At 38.2% G+C, this 26,944-nt stretch overlaps 1 protein-coding gene across 1 annotated transcript; it reads right to left on the bottom strand.

The window, feature by feature from the left end:
* Nucleotides 1–7,344: 7,344 nt before the first annotated feature.
* LMOD3 (leiomodin 3) lies at nt 7,345–26,598 on the bottom strand. Its single transcript, XM_060766384.2, has 3 exons — nt 26,033–26,598; nt 12,102–13,487; nt 7,345–7,741 (listed from the first exon to the last, which is right to left on the bottom strand). The coding sequence occupies exons 1-3, from the start codon at nt 26,324–26,326 to the stop codon at nt 7,715–7,717; spliced, it is 1,707 nt and encodes a 568-aa protein (XP_060622367.2). The 5' UTR covers nt 26,327–26,598; the 3' UTR covers nt 7,345–7,714.
* Nucleotides 26,599–26,944: the final 346 nt, after the last annotated feature.

Below are 26,944 nucleotides of genomic sequence, written 5' to 3' on the forward strand. Positions count from 1 at the left end.
CCACAGGTTGAGAATTATTATTATTATTATTATTATTATTATTATTATTATTATTATTATCTTTATTTGTACCCTGCTAGCATCTCCCGAAGGACTCGATGTGGCTTACAAAGGCCAAGGCCTCAAAATACAACATAACAATACTACACCTAAAGCAAATTAAAAACAATTAAAGCAATATTAAACAACAAGCAATAAACAATTCATCAAGACACTACAAAACTGGTCCGGGCCAGAGTAATGGGTACAGGATTAAAAGTGCTGATGTGACAGGTGATATGTAAGGATTATAGGGTAAGTGCAGTGTGCAGTGTGCAGCAATCTTGGTTCTAATAAAGTGCTTCTGGGAGTTATTGGAGGTTCCTATTCTGGAAAGGCACATTGGAACAGCCAGGTCTTCAAGTTCTTTCTAAAGACTGCCAATGTAGGGGCCTGTCTAAGATCTTTTGGGAGGGTGTTCCAGAGTCGGGGGGCCACCACAGAAAAGGCCCTGTCTCGCGTCCCCACCAAACATGCCTGCGACGCTGGCGGGATCACGAGCAGGGCCTCTCCGGATGAACGAAGTGAGCATGTGGGTTCGTAAACGGAGATACGGTCACACAGGTAGGATGGTCCCAAACCGTTTAGGGCTTTGTAGGTAAGCACCTGCACCTTAATTGGGCTCGGAAAATAAACGGCAGCCAGTGGAGCTCCTTGAACAGGAGAACCACTGCTTTAAAACATGTTGTGGCACATTTCTACAGGATGCATTGTATAGCTGTCACACTTTTAAGTTGCCTTCAAACTACATTAAATGGTTAGTGTAGGTGTGCCCTTAGATCAGGCCTGCCAATCTGTGGCCCTCCAGCAGTTTTAGCCTTGAACTTCTACAATTCCTGGCCATTGCACAAGCTAGCTAGGGCTTCTGGGAGTTAGAAGTCAAAACAACTGGAGGGCCACAGGTTCTGCAGGCCTGTTCCTGATTGACTTCACGAGCAAGATAGTACATGGTTACAGTGATAAATTACAGCTTCAAGAGTTTTAGGCTTACCTTGGCAGCTTTTCTTTTACCTCTGCATGTGTTGGTCTATCACCCTTCAGTGAATTTAAGTATTGTGTAAGGTGTGCTGCAACTGAAGGGGTGCGTGATAGATGGCACAATGTACAGCGTCCAAAAGGTAAGGTACGGCAGCTTCAGCAAGTTTGTCCTTTTGACCTGTCCGTCATATTTGTGGAAGGGACTTTGAGGCATGCAACCTGAAGGCCTCTTGCCTAAATTTACAAAGCAATGTCATGTTTAGAAACTCAAAGATACTGCGTGAACCTGCTGTCAGCAGCTGCTCATAGTTGGCTGCTGCTACCATACTGCTTAAAAGCTGCACCGTTATTTGTGTCACCTTCCAAACACCTTCGTTTGAAATCAACACCGGGTAAAAAATATAGTAACGTAGTGAAGTGTGGCCTGTCAATTCAGGTCTTATAAGAAAAGAATGGCTTAGATTTGAGGCCCAAGAGGAAGATTTAGGGCTTTCTTTTTTCAAATTCGATATATCTTTCATACATACATAACCTGCAGGCATCTTGTTATCTATATTGAAAAAGTTACCTCCATACTTGAAAGGTTGGGTGGTGGGAGTTCTGGGTTCAGAGCTCTTTTTTAATGGAAAAACTTTAAATGTTGTACAAGACTTGAATACTCAACATATAGTGTGGGCTTGTACACATCTTTACAATACATGAATAACTATTCTTCTCCATTGTATTCAGATCTGCCAGATAGTATTCCAAGGTTAGGCATTGATGCATAAAACTGTTCCTACTGCTTTGATATGTCACAGTTCTTGGTTATTAAAAATATACTTCTTGCTGCTTAGTGGGGACAATGTTGTGAGTATTCCTGAATCGCAGATTTTTTTCCATTGGCATTATTTAATGATTACACAATACCTGGGATGCATACAGGGAAATATCTGAGAATAAAGGGACACTTTAAACTGCTAAGAAGCACATACGTATTTCAAATATTGTCCGACAAAAAACTCCAAATAATAAGAAAACAGATCTGTCACTTTAGTGATGTTGAATTGGTATGGTGCTTTGCACTAAGTAGTCATCTATACTTAAATTCATATTCCCTTTGGGGAGATGGTAGTATGGTATTAATAATAATAATAATAATAATAATAATAATAATAATAATTAGTCATACATTTCTGAAAATATTTGTCAGACTCTTTTGTCATTAACCCAGTCTACCCTTCCTAACATCTAATCCCCTTCCCCATGCTGTGCTACCACCAACACAACCATAGGTTTGGCTCCCCCACCATATTTACTTTAACATCACGGCAGCTGGTGATGATGCTAGAATCATAGCTGGAAGACACCACAAGAGCCAACCCAATTCTGCCATGCAAAAATACACAAAATACTCCTGACAGATGACATCCTGCCTCTATTTAAAATCCTCTAGATCAGTGGTTCTCTAGATCAGTGGTTCTCAGCCTGTGGGTCCACAGGTGTTTTGGTGTACAACTCACAGAAATCCCAGCCAGTTTACCAGCTGTTAGGATTTCTGGAAGTTGAAGGCCAAAATATGTGGGGACCCACAGGTTGAGAACCACTGCTCTAGAGGATGATACTATCACACTCTGAGACAGTGTATTCCAGTGTCTAACAGGTCTTACTTACAATTAGGCCATTTCCCCAAATATTTAGGTGAAATCTCATTTCCTATATTTTCAATCCATTGCTTTCTGTCCTAGTCTTTGAAGCAGCAAAAAACAAAGTTGCTCCATCTTTGATATGACATCCTTTCAAATGTTTGAACATGGCCATTATGTCCCTTCTTAGCCTTCTCCAAGCTAAATATATCGAGCTCCCTATGCCCTCATAGGGCATGGCTTCCAGATCTTTTATCCTTCTGGTTGTCCTCCCCTGGATACATTCCAACTTGTCAACATCCTTCTTGTTATTGTGCTGTCCACAGCTCAACACTATTTTCCAGGTTAAGTCTGACTTAAAGCAGAATAGAGTGGTGCTAGTGTTTCACTCAATTTAGACACTATTATTAATGCAACTTAGAATCACATTGACTTGTTTAGCTGCTGCATTACACTGTTGACTAAAACTTTAGATCCCTCTCACATGTACTATAGTCAAGCCAAGTATCCCCCATCCTATACCTGTGGTTTAATATTTTCTGTCTAAGTATAGTACATTCTATATCTCCTTGCTGAAATCAGTGTGGTTGGTTTTGGGCCAATCAATTAACGTAATTTTGTATTTTGATCTTGGCCTTTGGTGTATTAGCTACCTTTTCTAATTTGATGGCATCTACAAATTAGCCGAATTGAACCGCTCTATTCAAACCCAGACGACGTGCATCTATATCAAACTTGGCTTGACTGGTTAATGTAGCAGTGTAAAATTTTACAGGAGGAGGTGATAACTTTTGGTTTTGAACAGTTGTGTAAATATTATATAGACAGGAAGTTTTTTGTCACATCAAGTGTTCAAGTGTTTGTGAAATGTTCATCAGTAGTGATGAAATGTAGTTTCTCTATAACAACATAGAAGGGAGCCAGCATGGTGCAACTGTTAGAAGGTGTCCGCCTGTGCCCTAGGAGACCTAGTTTAAATCTTCACATAGCCACGAGTTACCATAGGCCAGTTAATTTATTTTGGCCTAACCTATTTTATAAACTTTTATGAGAACAGAGTGAAGGGAAGGAAAAATTAATTAATTATGCATGCATACTGTGTTCGTTCAAGGAATAATGGGACATAAATATATTAAATAAAAGGAAATAAACATCTCAGATAATAATATTAGTAAGCCAGCTGGACTGTTGAAATGTTAGCAGGCAGTACTCCTTTTCTACAAGCAGAATTTTCAAGTGTTCTGCATATCAAAATTCAGCTCAGTGGCATGCAACACTTTCATGTTATCTTCTTCAATAATGCAACACAGGTAGGGGAATCCCTTGAGCAAATCAATACAGCTGCATACCTGATTGTAAGACAAGAGAAATGAAGGGACAGAGGAGCTGCATAGCTTCAGTTTAAGAAATAAATGTGCTGTAAGTACTGCAGGAATTAGAAGCATGGACAGAAACATAGATGTGCTGGTCAGCAACATATATTGTAACATCTTCATTGCTGATAGAACGATTGCTAAAAGAATAAAAGTCATAAATGAGTCATCTTGTGTGTACTTAGGACCTCAAAATTGATCCCCTCCCCATGGATAACATGGAAAGAAGACTGAGTTTTTGCTTTCTTATGCAGGTAGTCCCTAGTTACAAACATCTGACTTACAAATGACTCATAGTTAAAATGGGGTCAAGATAACAGGGAGAGAGAGAAATCTACCCTTCGGAAGTGAAATTAACATCTGAAAGAGTTGACATAGGGGAAAGGTGTCTCCACTGGAGCTTTATCGTCAATCCTTGTTTCCACATCAAGCCATTTTTTTTCAAAATCCAATTATCACAAGGACAGAAAGTGAGGAGAAATCTTTTGAACATGGGCTCAGGTAACAAAACAAAGACCACAGGGGTGTTAACCTTTCCTTATGCTATCTAAGGCTAAAATATATTTTTTGCTGGAGTTACACTTAAATATATACCTGTTCTGACTTACAAATTCAACTTAAGAACAAATCTATAGAACCTATCTTGTTCATAACTTGGGGGCTGCCTGTATATGCAAAAAGTATATTTTGGTTTGCGTCTTCTGCATGGCAGCTTTAAAAAAAATCAAAACAGCCAAGCCAGATAAGCATTTGACATTGTGATTGTTGTGCGTCTTCAATTTGTTTCCTACATATGCAACCCTATAATGAAGCTGTCTGGGGTAAGAGTCACCCAACTGCTATATAACTGGACAAGGATGGATTAGCACCTTGTTTCTAGTGACTAATCTCCAGTTTCCTACGAAGAGCCAACTTTCTTCCCCTTCAGCTTGTAGCAAACTTGCAATTTTGAGTTGGGCAGTACATCAAGCACCTGAAGAAAGCCATCTAGCAAAGGTCATGGCATCAATCGGTCCCAGATTCTCCAGTGTTCCCAAGGGCTGTTCTGCAACAGTGCTACTCCAAAAGTGATGCTTTGTCAAACGAAGATGGTGTGAAAACCATTCAATGAAAGTCCCCAAAGTGTTTCCAGGAAATGAAGAAACAATGGTAACAAATGGGCATGAATATAGGGCTGGTTTCTGGCACATTAAAAGTCTGCTGATCTATCATCGCAGAAGTACACTTAAGAAGCACACTTCTACAGTTCGGTTTTACTGTGAGATTATAGAAGGTGATCTTGATTGGGAGGAAAGTATGAAAAGTTCAGGGATACAGCAAGAGCAACATGGGACTTTCTGTCAGGATTATGGAAAACCATATATCTTTTTAGAAATATTTGAGTTGTCTGGTCCCATAGTTGCTTGAAATTACCCAGACTGTCTCCAAGAATGCAGCCTCTCAGGCTAATCCATGATGCTGACTTTCTCAGGGCAAACCTGGGTAACTTGCCAGATTTGCCCTTGGGTACAGTTTTAGGGGCCTTTCCTCACAACAGTGAAAGTTTATATTTCACAATGTACCCTACCTAATTGCCATTGAAAACCAAAAGCCTTGATAAGACCTCTAGTCAATTTTTATGGCTAGGAATAGTATGGCCACGCAGCTGTCACGACTTAAACCATTCGATATCTTACTGTCAAGGGCCCTAGTCAGGCATAATCTTGCCATTATGCAGAGTGAAGTATCCACCTCAAGCAGAGAATTTTATCATGAAGGGGCAGCAAATCACTAGTTATTTGTTTTTATTTTGATTATAGGCCAGGATACCTCATATATCAAAACATTTTGGTTGGTACAAGGCAATACTGTTTGCTGCTGTGCCTCAGACAACCAAAAGTCTAGATCACAGCCTAGTCTTCCTTTTCTTGCTCACCTGACCAAATGCTTTGGTCTAAAGAAATTCAATGATCTATATGTGGTACGTATCAGTTTGCGTTTTGAGGCCCAGTACAAGTTGGAGGAAAGTTCTGAGAGTGCCTTGGACTGCGAGAAGATCCAACCAGTCCATCCTCCAGGAAATAAAGCCCGACTGCTCACTGGAGGGAAAGATACTAGAGACAAAGCTGAAGTACTTTGGCCACATCATGAGGAGACAGGAAAGCCTAGAGAAGACAATTATGCTGGGGAAAGTGGAAGGCAAAAGGAAGAGGGGCCGACCAAGGGCAAGATGGATGGATGGCATCCTTGAAGTGACTGGACTGACCTTGAGGGAGCTGGGAGTGGTAACGGCCGACAGGGAGCTCTGGCGTAGGCTGGTCCATGAGGTCACGAAGAGTCGGAGACGACTGAACGAATGAACAACAACACACAAGTCGGCAATGAAAAAGTGACAAACGAAAAAAGAAAATACAGCCAGTTGCCTGTATCCATAGGATCTGCCTCTGTGGATTCAACCAAGCACAACTTGAAAATATTCCCAACCTTGATTTTGCTGCATGTTGAGGACTATGCTGATATATAGATATACCTTGCAATAGCCTCTTCCAATTTCATAGACTTTGTCCTGCACCATTTTATATGAGGGATGCCATTTTTTGACACAATTGTATACAATTTTGTGTTTGTGTGTGTGTGTGCAGGAGTGACTTGACAAACTTTGCTTCTGGTGTGAGATAATTGGCTGTCTGCAAGGATGTTGCCCAGGGGATGTCCAGATGCTTTGATGTTTTATCATCCTTGTGAGAGGATTCTCTAATAACCCCACATGGGGAGCCGGAGCTGACCAAGGGAGCTCATCTGTGCTCTACCCGGATTCGAACCTCCACTGTACCACTGGGGGCTCCATTGTATACAATGGGACTTCATCAGTCATGGGTTTTGGTATCCACCAGGATCCTGAAACCAAATCCTAGCAGATACAGACAGCCCACTATATAAAGGATGATGGTGAGTGAGCAAGTGACTCACAATAAACTGTTGTTTGAAGAAAGAAATGGTTGGACACACAAGCAAGCATGTCAATGGGAAATTCAATGGAGAGAAGGCAACAGATGCCACCTCATAATGGGGAGGAGGATGAAGAAATTTAGTCTTCTTCTAGGACCCCCTTTAAAAAAAAACCCCTACTTACTAGATCTCCACAGTCCTTGTCTCTTTTTCTCAACCCCTGTAGTAAAGGGAAGATATACATCAAGCTTTTCTAAAAAGGAGACATTTGCTTCTATTGTAGAAGTAGTTATGTTTTGCAAAACGAGATTTTTTTTTAGGCTGGCAGACATTCCACAGAACTATGGGAGAGTGAACGAGGGAGAAAGGGAAAACTCTTAAAAGGACACCACAGGCCTCTATAAATGACATGCTTGTAATGAGATTTACTGAAATAATCTATATACAAGTGGTAACATAATGAGGGAAGGTAAGGTATCCCTTTCCACCCCACCATCTCAGACGTTAAATGTAGATGGCGGCTATAGGGCCATGGCACCAGCTTGTTATTTGAGATTAGATGGCTATTATTAACCATTCATACTGCTTCCATTCTAATCATTTCAATCATCACTTCAACAGACAGCATGCTTCAAATGTTGTTCCCACGTCTTCATCGCTTCCACCTGAAGGAAAAACTGCCCCTGAAACAACCTGAAGTAACTTGAACAGTCCATGTTTGTTATTTTGTCTTTTTCCTTCAAGTTGTTTCTTTCAGCTGAACTGGGTGCCTTATTCCAGCTCTTTGGGTACAGGTACCTGTGCAGGAAGAGTAAGAAGACATGTGAATTGGAGAGAGAAAATATGAATTTCCTCCTCAGTTTCATTCAAAAGACACAAAAGAATATCTACAAAAAAACCTTTCCAAATTAATAATAGAAACTGAAATGCTAGACTTAGTTTTCCCCTAGACTGGGGCATTTTTTGGCATCTTTGGACACACATGTCCAGGAGGATGTGAAGTGTACTTTGAGGAGAAGAGCTCTTCTTCCCACTGAGGTTTAGATCCCAGTATTTTTTACAGAAGAAATAATATATCAAGCAATGCTCCAATTTCAATAAGTCAGAATGTTGTTCTGTGTTAAAGGAACTTGCTAAAAATAAGAGTGGGCAGGATCCAAGGCAGCAGTTAAGAACTCTACCTGAATTGTTGTTACGGAACTGTTATTTGTTTATATTATTTTATACATGAAACCTACCTACTGACTGTCTGGATCCAGTAATTTTTCAAGGAGGTCATCATACTTTGTGAATGAAACTTTTGTCAATTCAATCATTATTTCTACTTTCTTACTCATTCTAAGAAATATGTAGTTATGTATTTTGTATGGGGAGTTTAAAAAGCTGACCAAGATTAATCATGTTGTTGTTCTTTAAGTGTGATATTTTTGATGCCTTCATCCTCATATTTATTTTAATGATAGATGGCAAAAAGGCATTCCACCACATTTCAGACACCCATGAAGTAAAGAAACTGTCTTATACTGTACTGAACTGGACCATTGTTTGATTTAGTCAAACATTTCTTACACCAATTTCAGAACCTAACTAGTGTTTCAGGCAGAATTGTTTCTTAGTTCTACCTGGAGATATCATGGGTCATAGGCTTGGATCCAACACACTTTCTCTTTCAACGTACTACAACAACTTTGTGAAGAGTACTTAACCATTCAAGGTACTGAAGAAGTTATAAGTACAGGAATCTGGTTTTCTGAGTTAGCACATTGGTCCACATAGCCCAGTATTGTCAATTATCACTAGCAGGGGTTGTCCAGAGTTGCAGGAAGGAGATCTCTGACACTGGCTCATGGACTCCTATTTGGATACTAACCAGGCCAAATTCAGGTACAAACCAGTGTGAAATGTTGGGATGAGCATGTTTGCTTCATTTTTTTTAAGGAAAGTGAATGTGACTAAGGACCTCATCACATTGACAACTGGCTAGCAGAAGGAACCATCTTAATTTGTTTCCTACTGTCTTTCTCTGTCTTTTGGGATGGCCATCAGTCTCTAAAAGGTTCACCATCACTGGTCTAGATGGAGCCAATATAATATAATGAATCATTCATTATATTATGAATGAACGATTTTGGAAAACTCCAGTATTTGGGACTCAATCAGAAGTGTAATACTGTGTAAGGGAAGTAATGAAAACTCTGGGAATTACGAAATGAAATGTTCTTACTTTCCTTGATTCTTCTTACTAGCTCTATCTGGAACAATTTATTTCAAGTTACAGCTGAAAATACTGCAACAGGTCAAAATGAGAGAACATTAATCAGACTCTAGATTTTATATTCTGTACATACTCATGTATGAGTCTAGTAATTTAGTCAAAAAAATCTTCCCCCAAAAAACTTGGGTTGACCATGGGATGGGTAAGTGTGAGTACTGTATCTTATTTTTTTAATCCACTTCTGTGAGTAGAGCATTGAAAGCTTGGTCCATCCTGGAAAACCCTAAAAGAAGCACTCTTTATTCTCTCTGACGCAGTGCTGCTTCTGGCCTTTTCAGATGGGGAGAAATGGCATCAGGACCCTGCAGGTGACATTGATGCTTTCCTCTTTATGCAGAATTACCCTTGATATGTCCATGGGTCTTATAAAATTCCATGATGTTAATTTGCAAAAACTGCTCTCAACTGATATATGAGGTCGACATATACATGAGTTTATATGGGTAGTTATTTTTCTATGCAGGGAACTAGCCTTAGTGTCTTAAAGTGAGGAACTAGCTATAGTTTGATTTTCAACCTTGGGAAATTATTTCGGTGCTACTGAGGAAGACATAATTAAACACAGCTACCGTGGGTGACCTCCATGATTAACAGGTGCAACAGATTAGACTTTGGCCAAGTGAAAAAAAATCTGAGACACGCAAAATAAGGATATGCAGACCAGCTTGTTCAGTAGGCAGCATCTGAGGTATGTAACTGAGAGGAGAGGGGGAACTGTCAGGAAATGCACCCCACATCATGCAACACTCTATTTGACTGACATCGGAGATGCCCTACCTCGGGTCAGAAGGATTTTTTAAAAATGCTCTTCAAATGAAGTAGCCAGAATAAGAAAGCTAAAAATAATGAGTTGATGAATCCCCCATCATAGTATCTGAACACACATGTCATGCACATATTCTTGTGTGCTGTAATGCAAATACTGCACGTCTTGGCACTCAGACACCCCCCTCATAAAACAATGTGATATCTTGATGATATCCAATTAAGAGACTGGCTATTTTGGACAGATTCAAGAAGGGATCTGCAGTCAATTAGGAGCTCAACATTCTATCCATGGTTCTTTTTGAAACTGAACATTTTAGAACCAGATATCTGATCAAACTTAAGCCATCCTCCTGAAGAATTGCCTTTACTGAGCTGCAGTTTCAAGTAATGCTGTGTTAGATGGACTCTATAATCAAGAAGTCTGTAATCAATATCAGTGGGAAGAGATTGTGCATTACATGCTACACTATCTCCAACATAGTGACTTCAGAGAAAAATATCTCAAACTCTTGTGGACAAATGAGAGTGAAAATTTTCTGGTAGAATTTATTCAGTTTTTTTTCTGAGTTGATCCGAAATAAAGTGACCCTTTTTGCTTTGGTTGTAAAAAAAATTAGAAAGAGAAAGCTAGATAAAATTGCCATTGAGACTAGAAGTATTAATTTGATTTTTGATAAAAGTTTATCAATAGCTTGGAATGTTTTCATTCTTTATAGGAGTGTGGTAAAAACTTTAGTTACTATCTTTTGTCCTTTTATCTTGAATGTGTGATGTAAAGCTCTTTGTCATGACCTTTGGTTAGAACAATAAATGCACTGATTGATTGGTATCTTCAGCTTGCTGTGATTACCTTATTTTGTTCAAAGAACCATAAAAATAAAAAAATTAGCAAAGGTCAAGCATCAGAGAACTAACATTGCCTCTTGACCTATCACCTTTCCACAAGAGACAAGTGGTAGGATAACCAGAAGGCACAACTGTCTTGTCTTACCTTCCCATCTCTTGCTGAGCAACTGTGTAGATAAGGTCAAAAGGGAGAGGTCAAGAAGATGGACAGGTGTGGCAGCAGCAGAGTGCGGCCCCATGCAGAGAAAAGGGTCTTAAAAGAGCATTTCACCAATGGGATCTAAACCTGGCACATTGTCTTTTATATGTGTGTACACCGCCATGAGTCGCCCTAAAGGGCTGAGAATGGCGGTTAATAAATGCATCAAATAAATACATAAATAAACAAGGGATGTTTTTCCCCCAGGGCTCCAAAACCAAAGGTTGGAAGCATTACTTTTGGTCTACAATGCACAGAACAACCCAGATACCATACATTTGGAATTGTAGCCAAAAGGTTCGGCAAAATGCAAAGTAGCTGAAATCTTAATCTAAATTTAAAAAATAACAATCTAAAATGGATTTGTTGATAACTCAAAATTTTCTTTTCATCACTCCCAGAATCCCCAGTCAGTCTGGGTTCTGGGATCTGTATAGTCATCCCTACACATTCTGTGGTGTTAGGGGAATAGGATCTCACAGAAGTGAAAAACCACAATTGATATTTTTTTTTTTAACCTGAAATCTAGAATCTAGGTTCTCCAGGCAAACTATAGTTATTGTGATTTTATCTTATTATATGTATGTTGGCATTGAATTCTTGTCATTAATATGTTGTAAACCACATTGAGTGCCCTCAGGAGCGAGAAAGGCAGTATATGAATGTACTAAATAATAAATATATGGTCAATATTTGATGGATGTTGACCAAATATTTGTACTGGAGGTTATTCAGTGGTCAAATCCCTCTCAGGATTTTGGCTAAGATCAAGTACGGTCAATGTTTGGCAGATGTTGACAGTAGAATTGCACAGTCTCTTCCCACTGTATAATTCTGTGCGTCTATGAGCTAGAAATTCCTACAGAAAACCTTTTAATCATATTTGTGAACGACAAATCCATAAAAGTCAAACTTGCCAATATGGAAAGTTTACTGTAGTTTCAAAATTAATGTTTCCAAGTTCTGCCAAACATGCAGATTCCCAAATAACCACTTTTGACTAGCCTGAAATGGTTTTACTGATATTCCAGTATAAAGACATTTGTACTCTGTTTGTCATTTGTACTCACTGGTTTCAGATAAGCTACGTTGCTCTGACGAATATCATTAAGAAGCTTATCTCTGGGAGTGATTTCCATCAGGGGAGGTGGCCGCCTTCTTGGGATAGGCTTCAATGTCTTGATCACATCTTTGAGATTGGTTTTTTCGGCTGGCTCCACATATTCTGGTATAGTGGGTTTGCGCTGTGTTCGCTTAAGTTTCACTACTTTGAAGGAAGGAGTGTTATCGTTGTCTTCATGTTCAGGGGCTGGTTTTCTTGCAGGTTCATTTTTTCTACCAATAGAGGGCACTTTGGGGATGGATGGCATTGGAGGTGTCATTGGAGGAGGCATCATTGCAGCAGGCACTGGTCCTCCTAGTAGTTCCCACATCCCAGGAGGCAACCCAAGTCCATTCTCTAACATGGCTATTAGCTCTTTCTGCTTTTTTAACTGTTGCTGCTTTTGCTCTTCTATCCTCTTCTGCCTCTGTTTATCAAGATTTCTGCTGAGCAAATTAGTAACCACCATTCGAGGTCCCGGAAGCTCAAAGTGGTAGCCTATCTTAAGTAGTGTAGGGTTGGCTTTCAATAGTCTAGCAATCTCCATTTCTGCTTGATGACCCAACATACTCCTCTGATTGTGGAAACGTAGCTCGGTCAACCTTTCGTTGTACTGCAGACACCTCATAATGGCAACAATTCCTTTGCCTGAGATGAAATTGGAATCAATATTCAAAGTAATGATGCTCCTGTTTTCACGTAGCATGTTGGCCAGGGCAAAAGCAACATTATCATCTGCACCCACATTGGCTAAGCTGAATGTTTTGACGTTCTTGTTCTTTTTCATGGCATTGACGAAGTCCACCAGCATTTCCTTGGGGATATTCTCAATATTGTTCAAGTTGAGTTCAGTTATGTTTGGGTCATTTCTTCGTACTTTTGCCAAGCTGTCTTCTAAGTTGGTTTGATTTCCTGAAGGCCTTGCACTTAACTTAATAAAACTGGTATCGAGTGCTAATTTTTTGGGAGTAGCTAATTTTGATATTTTCTTCTCAGTATCTTCTTTTTCTTCTGACTCTGTATAAGATGCCTCAGTTTCTTGTTTGCTTTTGTTGTCTTTATCACTATATGATTTCTTGGTTACCAGCTCATCCTTGTCTTTTTTATGTTCTTCATATTCTTCATTATCATCTTCTTCTTCCTCCTCCTCCTCCTCCTCCTCCTCCTCTTCTTCTTCCTCCTCTTCTTCCTCCTCCTCTTCTTCTTCCTCTTCTTCCTCTTCTTCTTCCTCTTCCTCTTCTTCATCACTTTTGTAATCTCTTACATCTCCATTTGTTTTCTGTGTAACACTTTTCACCTTTTGATTTTCATCGTTAGCACCAGAAACTTCTTCAGACGTTTCTCCACCAAGTCTCTATGGAAAACAGAATGCTAAGAGCTGAAATAATTTAAATAGTTTTGACACATTTGTTAAACAAATAAAAGTGATACAACTTTTAAATTTGCTTTCCCACTACGTAGAAGTAATACTTTGAAACAAAATACAAACCTCAATTTTACTGTCACCAAAAAACATATATTTAATAACATATGCCAACAAGCAAAAAAAATAATACTTAAATCATACTGTACTTCACTATTATTCAAAGATAGACATAGGATTAGATCATCCTATGGCACACATGTTTACTCAGCATAGTCCAAAAGATGTCCACAGAGGCTGGATTCATCCTGTCATTTGACTCTTGATGTCTCCTCTGTACTCACATATATTTTGCATCACCCTATGCACACACATATACACATTTCTGAACCTCATGTCTGCTTATCACTCTTGATCAGGGAAAGGGAATAGTGGGAGAGACATAAAAATTGTGTTTGGAAAGATCATTGGCCCCCTTAATGAATTAATTTATCTCATGGTACTAAACCTCATGTGCATTCATAAACTAGATTAAATAGGAAGTAAATTATATTATCAATTGTTTAACTATTGACATATGTATACATGCAGCATTGAATTGTTGCTTTTGTAAGGCTGCCTTGAGTCCCCTTTGGGGTTGAGAAAGGCAGGATACAAATATGGTAAATAATAAATAAATAAAACATTAAATTGGATTAAGCAAAAGTAAATTGGGATAGATTTTGGTGTGTGCAAAAATAAATACTTAACATCAACCTTCGAATGGGATATTTTTTTCTTTGCTAAACATAAAAAGAGACTTTTACACTGAAACAGTTTTAAATTTGGATTAATTTCAACTTTATATTCCAATATTGCTTCTCATTAGGACAATTTAAATACAGAGACATATTTTCTTTGCCTGCAATTAAATATGATTTGACTGTGCTTACTTACAACAAACATGCACACAGATGTATGAGGTATTCAGGTTGAGTATCCCTTATCTGAAATGTTCGGAACTGGAAGTTTTTTGGAATAGCTGTGTTAGCATTTACAGTACCTATAGCAAGATATCTTGAAGATGGGATCCATGTCTAAATATGACATTTATTTATGTTTGATATATACCTTATACACATAGCCTGAAGGACATTTTATACACAATAAGTTTGATAATAAAACAACGTTTGTGTACATGGATTCATCAGAAACTAAATGTATCACTATCTGAATCCATCCATGTGAACAAATTAGGATTTTAAAAAGTTTCAGATTTCATAATTCCTGAGAAGGAAAAAAAAGCTTTGTAAGACATAAGTACTAGATTCAATACAGCTTGAATTGAATCCAGTACTTATGTAAATATGTATAGGATTACAGTCAATCGAAGTGATCTTATACTATAGTAATAGTGAATACATCACAATTCTGGTGGTAATTGGAATTGCTACTATGTACTCCAGTATCCAAAACATTCTCAGCTTGATGTTTTGTTTTATTTTGCTTTCTCACCGCCCCCCCCCCAAACACACACACACACACACACACACACACACACACAACCAGAAATAAAAATGACAAACATGGATTCTTAGAAACTCTGCCAATGACTACCAGTCTCTGACCCCCAGCAATGAAACTTAAATATCCACAAACAGATGGAACTTCCAACAGTGAGAGCACACTTTTTGCACCATCACGCACACAACAAACAAATGATGCCACAACTCGACCTTCTTAGGGGAATTCACAGTAATTATTTTGGCTTGTAGTGCACAAATGGATGAAAAAGATGCCATATAATTTTGCCTTGACACAGCTCTTTCATGGGATATCTGCAAAAAAAACACACACAGGTGTCCTGGGAAAAAGAGCAAGAAGTTGCCAAGAAGAAAGGCAAGTATATACAGGCAAAGACTTTTTTTTTTTTTTTTTTTTGCACAGGCAGGCCTTTGGCATGGTATTCTGCTGAAAGAGGGCTAACTAGTTTGACTCTGGCTCCATCTTTTATTTATTTTTAAAAAATTTGAGATTTAATTAATATTTTATTATTCATTTCAATGTCATTATGGAGAATATTTTCTCTAATGTCAGCAACAGGAGCCTGTAGTGAGCTATAGTATAAAGGAGCTATCTTCCCCTCAATCCCAGTTCATGAATACTCAGAACATACATGTGCAGATGTCTAACCAGGTTAGTTATCATGTCAGAAGTGAATTGAGGGTCTAGTTAAAATGCATTTAAAAACACAAACAAGGTTAAAAAGGTCCTCCTTTGTGCCACATATACAGTGGAGGACCTTCTCACAGCGACACCAGAGGCACTCCAAGTGATCAGCTTCTGGTCAAAGGACATTTGTATAACCAGGTGAATATACATACAAGGGACCTTTGGTTTGAACCCAAAGCATGGGCACTGTTGAACATGGAACATTAGTTAACCAAGTCCTATGGAGGGGGGACTTGAAAGTATTTTGTGCAGCGTACTGCCCCCCCCCCCCAAATAACAACCATACATAGGGCTCTGCTTACTGCTTTTCCATAGTCTTTGTCTTTCTCCTCCCTCAACTGCTTAATACCTTGGCAGTAGGAGCAACCCCATCTGTTCAGCCTGAAATGCCAGCCCTGTCAAAGTGAGAAGAGAATGAAGGGTCAAGCTCCCTGCTTGCTTCCCTTGGAATCCTCTCCTGAGGCCAACTCAAGCCAAGTCGGAGGGCGAGGAAGAAGGGAATGATCCCTGCTGTCATTCCCCGCAGGAAACGACACCTGTGGCATAGCCTTTATTGATAAGCATCCAGGATGGGGGCATGGTTAATGTCAGCCATGGAGTTAAGTGTCTGATTGATTAGAAAAGCAGAAAAGAGTAGAAAATGCTGGAGGAGGTCATGTGAGGCTGATTGATATTCTGCTGGTACCTCTCTTCCATCCAGACAGTAAGAACTCGTTTTACCCTGAAGTGGGTAAGGAAGAAAGGAGGTTAAAGAGATCAGATACTGAAGGAATAGAGTATGTTGCACAAAAATAAAAATATGGGTGATGTCACTACGCAAAAGATATGGTATAGCTGTCTTATAGTACATCTTTTATCTTCTGTGGCAAATTGAGCATCCCCACTTCATCCCATGAATAAAGCCTAATTGGAAAGTTTATCGTTGTTGTTCTTATGTGCCTTAAAGTCATTTCTGATTTATGTTGACTCAAAAACTGAACCTATAACAGGGTTTTGTTGCCAGAATCTTTTTTGATGTATTGTCAAAGGCTTTCATGGCCAGAATCACTGGGTTGTTGTTGGTTTTTCGGGCTGTATGGCCATGTTCTAGAAGCATGTGGCCATGTTCTTGAAGCAATGTCAAGAGAGCATGAACATGGCCATACAGCTCGGAAAACCTACAACAACCCATAATCAATTTCCTTCTTCTGAGGCAGAGAGTGTGTGACTTGCCCAAAATCACTCAGTGAGTTTCCATGGCTGAGCAGGGATTGGAACCTTGGTCTCCCAGTGTCCCATAATCCAATACCGCTTGTTGTCTATCTATAAGCATCCTGCGACAAATCAGTGCTCTGGAATATTTAATGAACAGAAAATGCTTCAAGGCAAGTGTTCTGCAACCTTGGTATTTCTTTTCAGGTTCAGATTCCTTTGAAACAGAGCCTTGGATACTGAAAAATATTTACAGATTAAACTAAAAATAGCAAATTGATGTGGGTTTTAAATAACCAGAACTGCCTTAAGATAAGCAGATATAAATCCAACAAACAAACAAATACATTAGTGTTCAATGCTCTATAATTACAAGCAGTTCTCCATATTCCCTGGGATTAAGAGCACATGAAAGCTAAAAACCAGAAGTAAAGAAAGTGCTACTTTTTAACCTGAGGGGGAAAAAAAAAATCTTTCTATGAATTTCTAGGTCTTCCAGCCTAGGTAAGCCTCCACTGGAAGCTAAACATAGAAATTCATTGGTGGACCTGGAGATTCTTAGAGCCAGTTTGAGTGTTAAAATCTGCTGGGGAGGCCCTGCTCTCAGTCGCACCCCCTTTGCAGGTGTGATTGGTGGGGATGAGAGACAAGGCCTTCTTGGTGGTGGCCCTCAGTTGTGGAACTCCTTCCCCAGTGACATCAGATAGGTCTCCACCCTCCTGGTCTTTTGAACAAAAAGTAAAATCTTGGCTGTGAAAGCAGACGTTTGGCAAGAAGTAAAATTAAAGTGCAACAGACTCCCACAAAACAGACATAAGAAGCAACCTGGATGATGATTTGGTGCTATGTTTTTATATATGTTTATATACAGTATATATGTTTTTATATATCTTGATTGGTTTTAATTTGTATTTTATATGTTTATTTGATTTTAATGGTTAATGTAATGTATTATTTGATTTTTTGTATAATTGTGGCATTGAATATTTGCCAAAATTGGAAGCCACTCTGAGTCCCCCTCGGGGTGAGATAGATATAAAATACCATAAATAAATTAATAGAGGAGGTTGCCCATTGTGTTCCATTGGAGGATCTAGAACAGTGTTTCTCAACCTCGGGGTCAGAACATCTGGGGGGGGGTTGTGAGGGGGGTTCAGAGAGGTCACCAAAGACCCTCAGAAAACACATTTTTCAGATGGTCTTAGGATCCCTTTTGGCAGAAAAGGCTGAAGTTCTCTAAGGCTGTCCTTCTCTTCCTTTTTGGTGTTGGTGAATATTATAATTTGAAGTTCTCAGACTTCGAAAACAGCACTCCCCAACCCCACTAGTATTCAGTGTTGGCCATGTAGGTAGTGTGCCAAGTTTGGTGCAGATCCATTGTGGGCTGGGCCAAGAGTGCTCTTTGATTATAGGTTAATTATAAATCCAAAATGTCAAGGTGTATTTACCCCAAACTCCACCAGTGTTCACATTTGGACATATTGAGTACTTCTACCAAGTTTGGTCCAGATTCATCATTGTTTGAGTCCACAGTGGTCTCTGGATGTAGGTGAACTCCCAAACTACAACTCCCAAACCCAAGGTCAATGCCCACCAAACCCTTCCAGTATTTTTTGTCACAGGAGTTCTTTGTGCCAAATTTGGTTCTGCTCCATCATTGGTGGAGTTCAGAATGGTCTTTGATTGTATTCAAATTTGGGCATATCAGGTATTTGGTCCAGTGAATGAAAATACATCCTGCATATCAGATATTTACATTACGATTCATAGCAGTAGCAAAATTACAATTATGAAGATGCAACAAAATTAATTTTATGGTTGGGGGTCACCACAACATGAAGAACTGCATTAAGGGGCTGCAGCATTATGAAGGTTGAGAACTACTGATCTAGAGATTTCTAGAGAGAACATTTTATTCAAATCCATGAATCAAAGTGCATTTAAGCTGTGCTATTTCAGTAGTCTTTATAATAATGCAGAAAGGCACGTAAGTTACTTTTGAGCTAAGAGGCAATGACTTGTTTCCACACTAGCCAAGTCACCATTTAGAAAAAAGGAATAAGGTATCAGAGAACGCAGTCTCTTGACATAGTCCAGCATCCCACTATGCTTCATCTTGTGACTCTTTCTAGAGCTTTCTAGAGTAAACCAAGTTTGCCCGTGCTCTAAACATGAAAGTTATTCAAATACAGAAGCATATTTCAGCATCCAAACGATTATAAGATTTACTCACAAGTGAATTGCAGCATGACACCAAACTCATTTCTGCTAAGCACTGTGATATATTTAGTGTATTCAACAAATTGTGTATATCAATATACATCAAATGAATATCAATAAACTACTGTCTTGGACACAATCCCTTTCTTTAAAAAGTATGTTAAACTGCACTCATTTGGTTTGTAGTCTGTTTCTTCTATTTCTCCACATCTCCCTACTGCTCTTCCCGCCACTCCATTGATTTTTTGCTTGAACCCAGTTCCCCCAGAATATGTTATTCAAGAATGACCTGCCATAATTGCCTTTCTTTTTCCTTTTTGATAAAGGCACAGATTAAATAAGACCAGTAGAATACTGTCACAGACAGAAGTATGGGGTTCTTTTATGAGTTTTAAAGAACCATGGGCAATTTCACACTCAAACTAGTTTATACTTACAATATTTAGAGATTTATTGTAGATTGGGTATCCTTTATCTAAAATACTTGGGACCAGAAATGTTTTGTATATTGAATTTTTATTTTGTTTTAGAATATTAGCTCAACACATTATTCATTTATTTGTCACATATACCTTACATACATAGCCTGAAGTGAATTTTATACACAACATTTTAAATAATTTTGTGCATGAAACAAAGGTAGTGTATAGGCTTGGGTAACCACGGAAAAATTTGGTTCTAAACTTGTTTTGTTTTAGGGGGCCCTTGCGTTTCGTTTTTTTTTTAATAATTCCGAAATTTTCCTTTTAAAAATTTCAAAATATACGAAATTTCGTAAAATTACGAATCGATTCGTTAATGGCAGACGCAATTGCGCAATATGCTAAAAAACCTCCAAATGGGACAGGGGGAACTTCTGAAGCTTCCCTCTCCCTCTGTTGTTGACTGTTGGTGTGATAAAACAAACAACAACTATAAAACTTGCACCAGACATGCGAAAATAATTACGAAATAATTACTAAATAATTACGAAATAATTACAAAATAATTACGAAATAAATTGAAAAAATTGTTTCGAATCTAATTTACTCCTCACACTATTCCTGCATGGCTCAATATTGGATCGTAAGCTAATTTAAATACGAATTAATAACTAATTACGAAATTAACAAACGAAACTGCCCAAGCCTAGTAGTGTACACTAAACCATCAGAAAGTAAAGATTTTAGTATCTCAGTCAACCATGTGGACAACTTCAGATTTTGAAGCATTGAATATCAGATTTCGGGATAAGAGTGGCTTGACCTGTACTGACAAATAGTCCTTAGATACCAGAAACCATACCAGCCGAAATCAAGATTTTACTGGGAACTTTGACAATAAGGTAGGCCATGGGAAATATAGGATTCACTTTATTTACTGTTTCTGCACAAGTCATTATAAAAACACAAATAGGTTTTCTCTGGGGCACTTGAGAACTATTTAGAGGCCCTGCTCTCAGTTCCAACTCCTTTGCAGGTGAGGCTGGTGGGAATGAGAGACAGGGCCTTCTCAATGGTGGCACCTCGACTGTGGAACCTCCTTCCTAGTAATGTGAGATCAGCTTACTCCTTCCTGGCATTCAGAAAACAAGTAAGATCTTGGCTTTGGAACCAGGCGTTTGGAGACTAGCTACAATGCAATAGACAGCTGCGAATTAATGTGACTTTAACTGGAATGGCTCATGGACTCTGATTACGGACTATGTGGTTGTTTTAATTGCCATTTTAGATCCTGTTTGAATTGTATTTATATGTTATTGTTTTATGTTTAATGATTTAATGCTTAATGTATTTATAATTTATTATGTTTATGTTTTGATGTGGCATTGAATTGTGCCAAGCTGTAAGCCGCTCTGAGCCCCCACTTGGGGTGAGATAGGGTGGGATAGAAGTATGGTAAATGAATGAATGAATAAATAAACAAATAAATAAATAAAGTAATGGACCTTGTTAACAGGTTATTTATTTTAACTTATGTTATACTGTATGTGTATGTGTTTGTCAAATGTTTTTATACGGCCAATAGGCTAATCAATAAAATGTACTACTATTCCTAATGGACTGATATTAGTAGAACAATATCAGAAGTAGATAAACATCAGTTCCCATGCATTAATATTAATATTATGTATATTAAATGACATTAGAGAGGGACTTCAGAAAGGATATAAAGGATATAAAGTTGCAAAGATGTATTCATACTGTGCATTTATATCAATTTGATGTAATTGTAACTGTCATGGCTCCATCCAGTGTAAACCTAAGATTTATAGCTTGAAGAGGTTCTTACATCAAGACCACTATTGCTTTCCAGGGGGAGAAATCTTCAAACTACAAAAGTTAGAATACCCTAAAACTGAACCATGGCAGTTAACAAGTGAATCAAATTACATTCAAAATGTAGTTCAGATGTATCTAGTAGTCATGGGCCTGGTTATCATTTCATCCTTTTATTTCATGTTTTCGTTCTGTTTATTTCATTTGGATGGCACAAAATGATACAACCTCCCATGGTACAAAAATTATAATGAAACGTAAAGAAGTTTGAAAAATTGCACTAAATGATAAGCTAACATCAAACTTAAAAGAGAAGAAGGGATTATGAAAAAAAAAAGACTTCGAAAGTATTTGGAGAAAAATTATAGAAAAAGTATTGGGAAAAGAAGATGGGAATTTACCTCCAAATGAAGAATTGAACTTTTGGTGGGACTTTAGAAGTAGAGATGGCTCTTGAGAAGGGAAGCACAGGGGTGAATGTAAATAAAAGAGGGGGAAATGTATAGTATGTGTCTATATAACTGTAATTTTTCTAAAATAAAAAAAATTAAGAAAAAATAATAGCAAAACAAAAAGGAAAGTAGCAATGGTAACCATGTGGTCACCTGCTTTATGGGCCACGTGGCACAGCCCAGGAAGTATTTTTGCATTGCTTTACCTTTGAGCCCAGTTGGGCCAATCAGAGGAGAAGAACACAGTGACGTGGGCACGCATTGCTCGGGGTATTTATTGGGGCAACTGCCCCCAAAGCGCTCATTGTGTGCCGTGCATCTGTTGGTGCTGGAGCTCCCTCCTGTGCCTGTTTGCCTTGCTGCTAGTCAGCCACTGCTTTTTGCCTTAGCTTGGGCTGTTTTTATTTGGCTGCTGGCATCTTTTTGGTTTCTTTGTTTTTATTTTATTCTTATTTTTATTTAAAAGGACTGGGAGTTTTGAACGGGAGGGGGTGGGTTGCGCCTGGTGTTGCTTTTTGGTGGCTTTGGGGGATAAGGGCATCGCTTTTCTCGCTACTCAGATTATTTCTTTTCTCCTCTTTTCTTTACTTTTAAAATATTTTAAAATCTTTGAGTGGCTTATAGAGCCTTAGTCAGGGTCACCCTATTTTTTTTTCTTTTCCCTTCCTCTCATATCCCTAAAGTAATTGTTGGCCTTCAGTAGAATAATTTTTCCACTTTTGGAAACCACTATTTCTCTATCAAACCTTCAATCTTTCTCTATCTCTGTACCTGGCCTGCCTTGTTCTGCCCTCTAAATCACCACATTTCCAAGAATAGTTAAATCACATCTATAACACTTTAAAAAAACAGCTATAGGGTTGGGAAAAGGTGTCAAAGAAATTTGACCATGCATGGTCCAACTTCTGATGTCACACTACACAGACCTTGGACCTTCTGTAGGCCCTCACCAACAATCACTTGGAAAAACCTCTGCTAGAGAAGTTAGAGAGCAGGGCCAGCAGGGGAAAGAGGGAATGTTTTAAAGAAGATTTCTTTTCTAAAAAGAAAAAAAATGCAAAAAAATCAGGGGGTAACCCAAAACTTTTAAATGTTGGTGGACTAAAAATTGTAGATATGCCATCCATGTGTGGTGATTTTCACCACTATAGCCCTAAAACTGAGGGTAGAGGGAGCCTGGGAAGCCCTCCCATTGCTGTCAATAGTCTGAAAAATTTCATTCTTTTGGATGCGGAACGAAAATGCCCATTCAGAAAGGTGCCCATTTTAGGAAGTGGTGCTTGAAAATGAAAACAGGGCCATATGAATGAAACAAACAGAAATGGATAGCGATTCTATACCAATGCACAGTACTAGTATCTAGTATAATGTCAAATACTTGCCCCAGATAAAAATGTAGGGGAAATATTTTAATTTGCTGTATTTCCAGACTCTTCACTGTGGCAAATGCAATGGCTAGATCAACAAAAAATGGGAGAATGGGATGGACAAGCAGCAAAAGGAAGCCTTTATAAAACAGTGTACATTCATGAAGGGAGTTGCAGTATTTGTATATGTGAGAGAAAATGTGGGAGTGCATGGACAGATGAAGTTGAGAGACTAAAAGAAGGAATGGTGGACATGGCTGTAAAAACAAAGAATTGATGGGAGTTGTTTCAGAAAAGAAAGAAATAGAGAGGAAAAACAGGAGAGAAAAACCAAACAGGTATATGGAGTGCCGATGATCATGACATGCAGTTGAGCACCTTTAGGTACTAAAAGTAAGAAGAAAACAAATTAAGTGGGTGGAAGAAACAGGGTGCTAGAAATGGGCAGTGATGGTAACACCACAAATATTACCAAAACTATAGGAGAGGAGGAAAACTGTCAATTAAGTTAATAAAAATTGGAAAAGGATGTGTTCAAAGGCGGCATAAAAAAGTAAAGCAAGTTCTATAAAATTAAAGATCATTTTGTAAATAATACAGAGAATTGTTGAAAAAATACTGAGTCTGTATGTAAGATTCTAATTTTCAACAGCAACCCAATAAGTCATGAAACATTGTTTTCCAAGTTTAATTCCATCCAAAAGTGATGACACAGTATCACTTTATTTGCATAAGTGTATTAAAAAAGGAAACCTTCAATATTTGTTGATTCTTCTTCTTCAGTTATTGATAAAATAAAATGACACAAATTGAAACAATGCCTCTTTTCTTAATTCTCATATAATCACTGTTAGGGGTAGTTTTATATTTTTCAGTAAAGGTTTTTGTTTTCTGTGTTCTTCTTTTACATGTGAATTTATTTTTAACTTAATTCATTCATTTTTTTCCAGGGTGGGAAGGTAAGATATGGGCTTTCCCAAAGTACATGCAGTTGACCTCTTTTCTTTCACCACCAAAACATAGATGAGAGTTTCACCTTCATTAGGGTAGGCTTTTTGGGCATTGATATGGCATAAATTAAGATTACAGATTAATTAAAAGAAATCCCTCCTTTTCATCATTTGTTGTTGTTTATTCATTATAGATATCATTAATGTATGCAGCCTGCTACTAACTTTCTCTTACTTGTGTTTATGGTTATAACATGAAATGAGGACAATAGTTTTGAGTAATTTCTGTGAAAATTGAGCCATTATCTAGTAAATTGTTTAACTATGATCAGTAAAATAATTGTGGATTTTTTCATATATGCATGACAATCGCTGGATTCTGTAACTGTAGCTGGATCTACACTTCCCTATATCCCAGGATATGATACAGATTATCTAGCAGTGTAGACATACAGTATACAGTATATAATCTAGTTCAAAGCAGTTAATCCAGTATCAGATCCTGGGATATGGTGGAGTCACTAACTTCGGTTTTTACTATTTTTTCTTTGTTGTCATATTCTCAAACATGATTAAAATCTAAATGTTAGTCCCAACTAGACTAGGCACATTAAATCAGTGGAGATGTTGTCCATCAACACGAACACTCATAAGTTCCATTGATTCAAAGGGTATGTTCTAGTTGGTAAAAACAACTGGAATTTAGGCTTAGATGTATAATTTGTAAGCAGGTGGAACAGTTAGTATAACACAGAACATGGCTTTCCTTGTTTCTGACATTCTTCAGTCTATGCTTTTTGAACACATTGGTTTTTGCTTGTACAAGATCCCCTTATCTATTAATTGAACAATTTCCCTCTTTTCCAGAAATATTTTCCCAGCGCATCCAGAAATACATGCACACAAACACTTTGGTTACATTGTAGTGGATATTTTGAAATGTTGTGTACACTTTTGGCTCTCACATTCCTGAAATTACTTTTAGCTAGATGAGTATTATGAACATTGCTGGGTTTTAATAGATGTTTCCATCCTGTTTTCATGTTTTGTCATAAAGACTTTCATTGCATTACAAGAAAAGTGGGATATAAACAGTCTTCTAAAGCCAAGAATGATGAACTTTATTGTCTAAAGTTAGATGCAGGTATGATGCTTTTTATGCAGCTGCCTTGGATCCCATACCAGATGAGTGGATTGACAGTGGAGTAAAAGCCACCCTTGGCTTAGTAAAACAGAATCACTAAATGACACCACAGTACCAAAGGGGTGTCAGCTCATGTAATTAGGTCTTGATGTCTTACTACACATAGAATCATAGATACATGTAGCATGATTGTCAAACTATGGCCAGATGCACAAGAAGCGTAAAACAATGGAAGTTTGGTCAATGTATCTTAATCATTTCCCATTGAAGTAAATAGCAGTCCTCTGAAATGTTCTGATGGTGCATCTACATTGAAGAATTAATGTAGTTTGATACCACTTTGACTACCATGGCTTAATTATATGGAATCTTGGGAGTCGTAGTTTGGTGAAGCACCAATAAACTTTGACAGAGAAAGCTAAAGACCTTGCAAAGCAACTCCCATGATACCACAGCATTAAGCCATGTCAGTTAAAGTGGTGTCAAACTACATTAATTCTAGCATGTAGATATACCCTGAGACTTAAAAAGATCTTAAACAAACAAAAAAAATCAGTTTGTAACATTTTCTTTAACTAGGTGCATAACACTGAAAGTCTATTTTAAACAATACTTGTTTATTTCATTGTTCCATTGATTTCATTGGTTCTTGGCCCTAGCTAAAGTTATATAAGATTTCAGTATTGGAATATGTCAAATAAATAGCATGTTAAAAATAAGGACTGGCATTTCCTGTTTCTTACCTCCGATGGTAGGAGAGTTACGGGCACTCTCTCGTCTTCATGCATCCGTCTGGATGCCTTCTCCCAATACAGGTAGTCAACCAGCGATCTGTGATCAAAATTTCCTGTTGGAGGTTTCTCAGTCTGATCTTTCTGTATCATCCCGACTGGCACTTCGGGGTCTGGAGCCATGACTTCCATTTCACTTTGTAGTTCCTTCAGTTCTTCCGGAGACAGGTTTGCTAGAATTTCATCTTCATCAATCTCCTCGGAACAAATTTCCTCTTGGTCAGAGTTTTGGCTGAACTCAGACATCTTTCTGGCTGATCACAACTCCAAACAAGCAACCCCTTAAAGAAAAGTTAAAAACAACAGCCAGAACTATGAATAGTAAAGTAGTTGTTCTACAATCCAATGAAAACCCTCTATTTTCCTATCTGGCTTTTGTCAGAAATGATAGGACAACTTGATCTTAGAAGACTCTTGTGGACGAGTGAGTGGGGACTGGAGCATATGGTAAATCTATATTAAGCTGTGCTTGGCTGGAGGAAGAGAATTTATGGAGGTGCTGCCATGTTCTGTTTTGAGCAACTTGTGTCAGCTGTGTAAGCCCTCCTGACATTTCAGTACAGCTGCTGTGTAGCTCTGCAGCATCTTCGTTGTAATTTTCTAGAGGATCCCCCTTGGAGAATGAGTTTTCATGGCTCATGAAAAAAAGGTAATATTTAAATTTAGGGAAATGAATGCCACTCCTGGCGGTCACTGTTTGAATTCCACACTCTTTATTCAATTCAAGTAGCACTTGGGCTTCAGTCCAGCGATTTTCACTTTCTGCCTGACAAATCTTTTGGGAAGTGATTGATTTATGAGGACCAGCTTAAATGACATTGGCAAATATCACAGTATTTATTGTCCCTAGCATTAAGAAATACT

This window comes from Anolis sagrei, chromosome 2 (assembly GCF_037176765.1).
Source record: "Anolis sagrei isolate rAnoSag1 chromosome 2, rAnoSag1.mat, whole genome shotgun sequence".
NCBI classification, from domain to species: domain Eukaryota; kingdom Metazoa; phylum Chordata; class Lepidosauria; order Squamata; family Dactyloidae; genus Anolis; species Anolis sagrei.

Excerpts from the sequence above, each read along its gene's own strand:
- LMOD3 (XM_060766384.2), bottom strand. The coding sequence starts at position 26,326 with ATGTCTGAGTTCAGCCAAAACTCTGACCAAGAGGAAATTTGTTCCGAG. Across the intron at positions 13,488-26,032 it reads TAACTCTCCTACCATCGGAG|AGACTTGGTGGAGAAACGTC; the intron begins GTAAGAAACAGG and ends TGTTTTCCATAG. Across the intron at positions 7,742-12,101 it reads ACGTAGCTTATCTGAAACCA|GTACCTGTACCCAAAGAGCT; the intron begins GTGAGTACAAAT and ends CTTCCTGCACAG.